The 3,702-nt window shown below is 36.3% G+C and overlaps 1 protein-coding gene across 5 annotated transcripts in view; it reads right to left on the minus strand.

Annotated features, from left to right (window-relative positions):
- Positions 1–445: 445 nt before the first annotated feature.
- The window catches only part of fosl1a (FOS like 1, AP-1 transcription factor subunit a), a 10,623-nt gene continuing 7,366 nt past the window's right edge, over positions 446–3,702 (minus strand). For all 5 annotated transcript variants that reach the window (XM_077532693.1, XM_077532695.1, XM_077532691.1 and 2 more), the window contains 2 exons: positions 3,541–3,648; positions 446–2,252 (listed from right to left, as the gene is read on the minus strand). In XM_077532693.1, coding sequence (XP_077388819.1) covers positions 1,719–2,252; positions 3,541–3,648 — 642 coding nt within the window. In that variant the 3' untranslated portion in view covers positions 446–1,718. The remainder of the gene's footprint in view (positions 2,253–3,540; positions 3,649–3,702) is intronic.

Consider the following 3,702-nt stretch of genomic DNA (forward strand, 5'->3'; position numbering starts at 1 on the left):
GACTTTCTTCCTCTGTTCAACTTTTAATCATCATAACATTGCGACTTTTTCTTGGAAAAAAAAAGTAAAAAAAAAAAAAATATCCCTAATTTGTTCTTATAAAAAAAAAAAAACTCTCATTCCATTACAACTTTTTTTTTTGTGCAATTTTTTTTTTTCCAAGTAAAAAAAAATCCATATGTTGTGGGAGATTTAATCCTTTTTTTTTAATGAATAAAAGTTCTAATATTACTATTTGAATAAAGTTTTTGGAACTTCTTCTTCTTTCGGCTTTTCCCTTCAGTTTTGTTTTTTTGTTTTTAAATATGTATCCCAGCCGTTTGCAAGGCCCACAGAATATTAGGGGTGTCACGATTCGCCAACTCCACGATTCGATTTAAATTTCGATTTTGGGGTCACGATTCGATTTTTTTTCGATTTTTTTTTTTTTTTTTTTTCCCGCTCCCCCACTTTATAACACAGAGGCATATGCTTCTGTAGGCTAAGGCTAGTCTATGATCATTGGTTCTATTCATTGTACAGTAAATCTTATTTCAAAAGATCGGCTACATATAGGTGATGCAATTTCCATATTATTTTTGTGTAAATTTATGTAATATATGATAATTGACATTAGGCAGGAATGATCAAATTCAAAGAATTTATTTACAATATAAAGTTAACCGTCTTGTTCTTACTGAAGTGTAAAATAAAAAATAAAAAAACAAAAACAAAAAGTCACAGTGGGTGCCTGCCATCTATTGACTGTTTTTGGTTACAACAGTGTGCTGTGCGTTCCTCTTAAAATAATGTGCAATGTGCAACAACAACAAAAAATATATTGTATCCAAAGTCATGGAACAAATACAGCCTGAACAAACTATATCCCAACATTTACAGTTGCTGGGCATACTGTAGCGTGGTTCAAGTACACTAATTAAATGTTTGAATCCAGCGTTTTCCAAGGCTGCAGGTCTGCTGCTATAAATAGACCTATGGATCTGGCGTTTCGCGCGAGCTGAAGTGTGTGGAAGTTTCACTGTAAATGAGGATGAAATAGTTGGTTGGACCGTTGTTTTCCCACTTCTAGTTGAATTTGATCGTGTGTCCTCTCTTCTATTTCGATGCTCGAAATCGTGACGTAATTTCGATCGATTTCGATAAAAAATCGAAATCGTGACACCCTTACAGAATATTGTGTTCTATTGCTATAAAAAACATGGAACCTACCAAAAGAAAGATTAGACTCTCTTCTTTCATTAGGAAAAAAAATATTTCAATTAGAATATAGCTAAGTTTCATCATTATTTACAAATCTATTTAGAATTGTAATTGAGCTTGTTTTCATTATAGCCCTGATTGATCTCTTATACGCTGCTGCCACATGCTGGCCGTTTTTGTAATTACTATTTTTTTTTTTTTTTTCACCCGTTCTCTCTAGTTGAGAGGCTGCATCAAAGCCTTCTATATGTGCTAGCATAAAAAAAAAAAAAAAACAACATATAAATATACGTCTTTGGGATACTTCATACATTTATAATAGAACATATTTATACGTTTTTGGGAGCAAATTAGTTAATTAGTGTGATGACCACGAGGGATTACTTGGAAAAAATTGACCCTGGACCCCAAAAGTTTGAGAACCCCCTGGAGTTGAGAATGCCTTTTCCAAAAGAAATAATAATAATAACACTAATAATTAGTTTGAAATGGTGGGTTGCAAATAATCGTGTCGCCCATCAGAGCGTGAGGATGGTGGGCGAGTGCAGCGAGTGATCCGATTGGTCACCGCTGCTGCTGCTGCGCCGGTGGGCCGCGCCGCAAGGCTGCGGCGCCTGGTGGGGCGCGTCAGCAGGGGCCGAGGGGTACGTGAAGATCATGCTGGCGGTGAAGGGGGTGAGAGAGGGGGTGGAGGTCAGGACGGGGGTGTGCAGAGACTCCGACTCCTGGCTGACGGCCAGGGCTAACGATGACGACGAAGATGAAGATGATGAGGATGAGGAGGGGGCCTTGGTGGGGATGGTGATCTTGGGTTTGGGCTTCTCCGCCTTGACTCGCGACGGTCCGGGCGCGCTGTAGTCCTGGGGCTCCATCTTGATGCCCGCCGCCAAGGACGAGAGCGTGGCGCCGGTGTCAGAGTCCGAGTCGGAGTCTTGGATTTTGCAGATGGGACGGTGAGCCTCCAGGACGAGCTCAAGCTTCTCCTTCTGCTTTTGCAGCTCGGCGATCTCCTTCTGCAAATGCGACTTTTCATCCTCCAGCTGGTCCGTTTCCTGTGGTGCGCAAAAACAAACAAAATGTGAAATTTAAGGCCTTGATAAAGGAACAAGGTTAGTTTAGTGAACTAAAACAAACAAAAAACTAAAATTCAAAAAGCAATTTCGTTAATGAAATAAAATAAAAACAAAAATGCTTAACTGAAACTACGTTCTATGTTTAAAAATAACTATAACTATAATTATAGCAAGAATGTACTTCGTTTTAAACGTAATTTTTAGTAGATTTATTTTGATATTAACCACCAGAATAAGGACGTTTAAAAGTGTGTCACACATAAATGACATCATCTAGCAGCAACCAATAGAAAAGCACCTTCAGATGATGTCGCTCGCATGGTTGTTTTTGAATACAGCGCACAAGTAATACAAATTTAAAAAAAACAAAAAACTAGTACTAAAACTAAAATGAAACTAAAACTGAGCATTTATTAAATAACTAAAACTAAAAAAGACTAACAAAACCACACTGAAAACTAATTAAAACCGATTACATAAAAAAAATCAAAACTAAATAAAAACTAAATAAAATGAAAAATTCCAAAACTATAACCGATTATAAGTAGATTTATTTTGATATTAACCGGGAATAAGGACATTTGAAAGCGTGTCACACTGAAGTGATGTCATTTATCAGCAGCCAATAGAAAAGCACCTTCCGATGATGTCGCTCGCATGGTTGTTTTTGAATATTGCGCACATGTAATATACATTGTTGTTGTTTTTTTAAACTAAAACTAATACTGAAAATAATAAATGAAACTAAAACTGAGCATTTACTAAATAACTAATTAACAAAACCACACTGAAAATTTAAAACTAACTACAAAAAAAACTCAAAATGAAATAAAAACTAACTAAAATAAAAAATTCCAAAACTATAATAACCCTGATTATAATTAGATTTATTTTGATATTAATCGCAATAAGGACGTTTGAAAATGTGCCACACAGATGTGATGTCATCTAGCAGCAGCCAATAGAAAAGCACCTTCAGATGACGTTGCTCCAATGCTGTTTTTTAAATATTGCGCACAAGTAATAGACATTTTTTTAAACTAAAACTATATTGAAACTAACTAGAACTAAACTACAACAAAGCATTTATTAAATAACTATAACTAACAGAACCACCCTGAAAACTAATGAAAACTAACCAAATTTAAAAAACAAAATCAAAACTCACTCAAATGAAAAATTCTAAAACTAAGTAACCTTGTATAGGGAACATTCAATTGAGCAATTTGACTTGTCGTTTGAGTTGTGCTCAGTGTTGGACACTCACGTTTTGTAGCGTGTCGGTCAGCTCCCGACGGCGATTGCGACATTTGGCCGCCGCCAGTTTGTTGCGCTCTCGCCTTATTTGCCGTCTTTCCAGCTCCTCGTGAGACAGCTGTAAACAACAACAAAGAACAATTAGACTAAGTGCAATTTCTGGAGAAATTGC

The sequence above is a fragment of the Festucalex cinctus genome, chromosome 9, assembly GCF_051991245.1.
Source record: "Festucalex cinctus isolate MCC-2025b chromosome 9, RoL_Fcin_1.0, whole genome shotgun sequence".
Taxonomy (NCBI): Eukaryota; Metazoa; Chordata; class Actinopteri; order Syngnathiformes; family Syngnathidae; genus Festucalex; species Festucalex cinctus.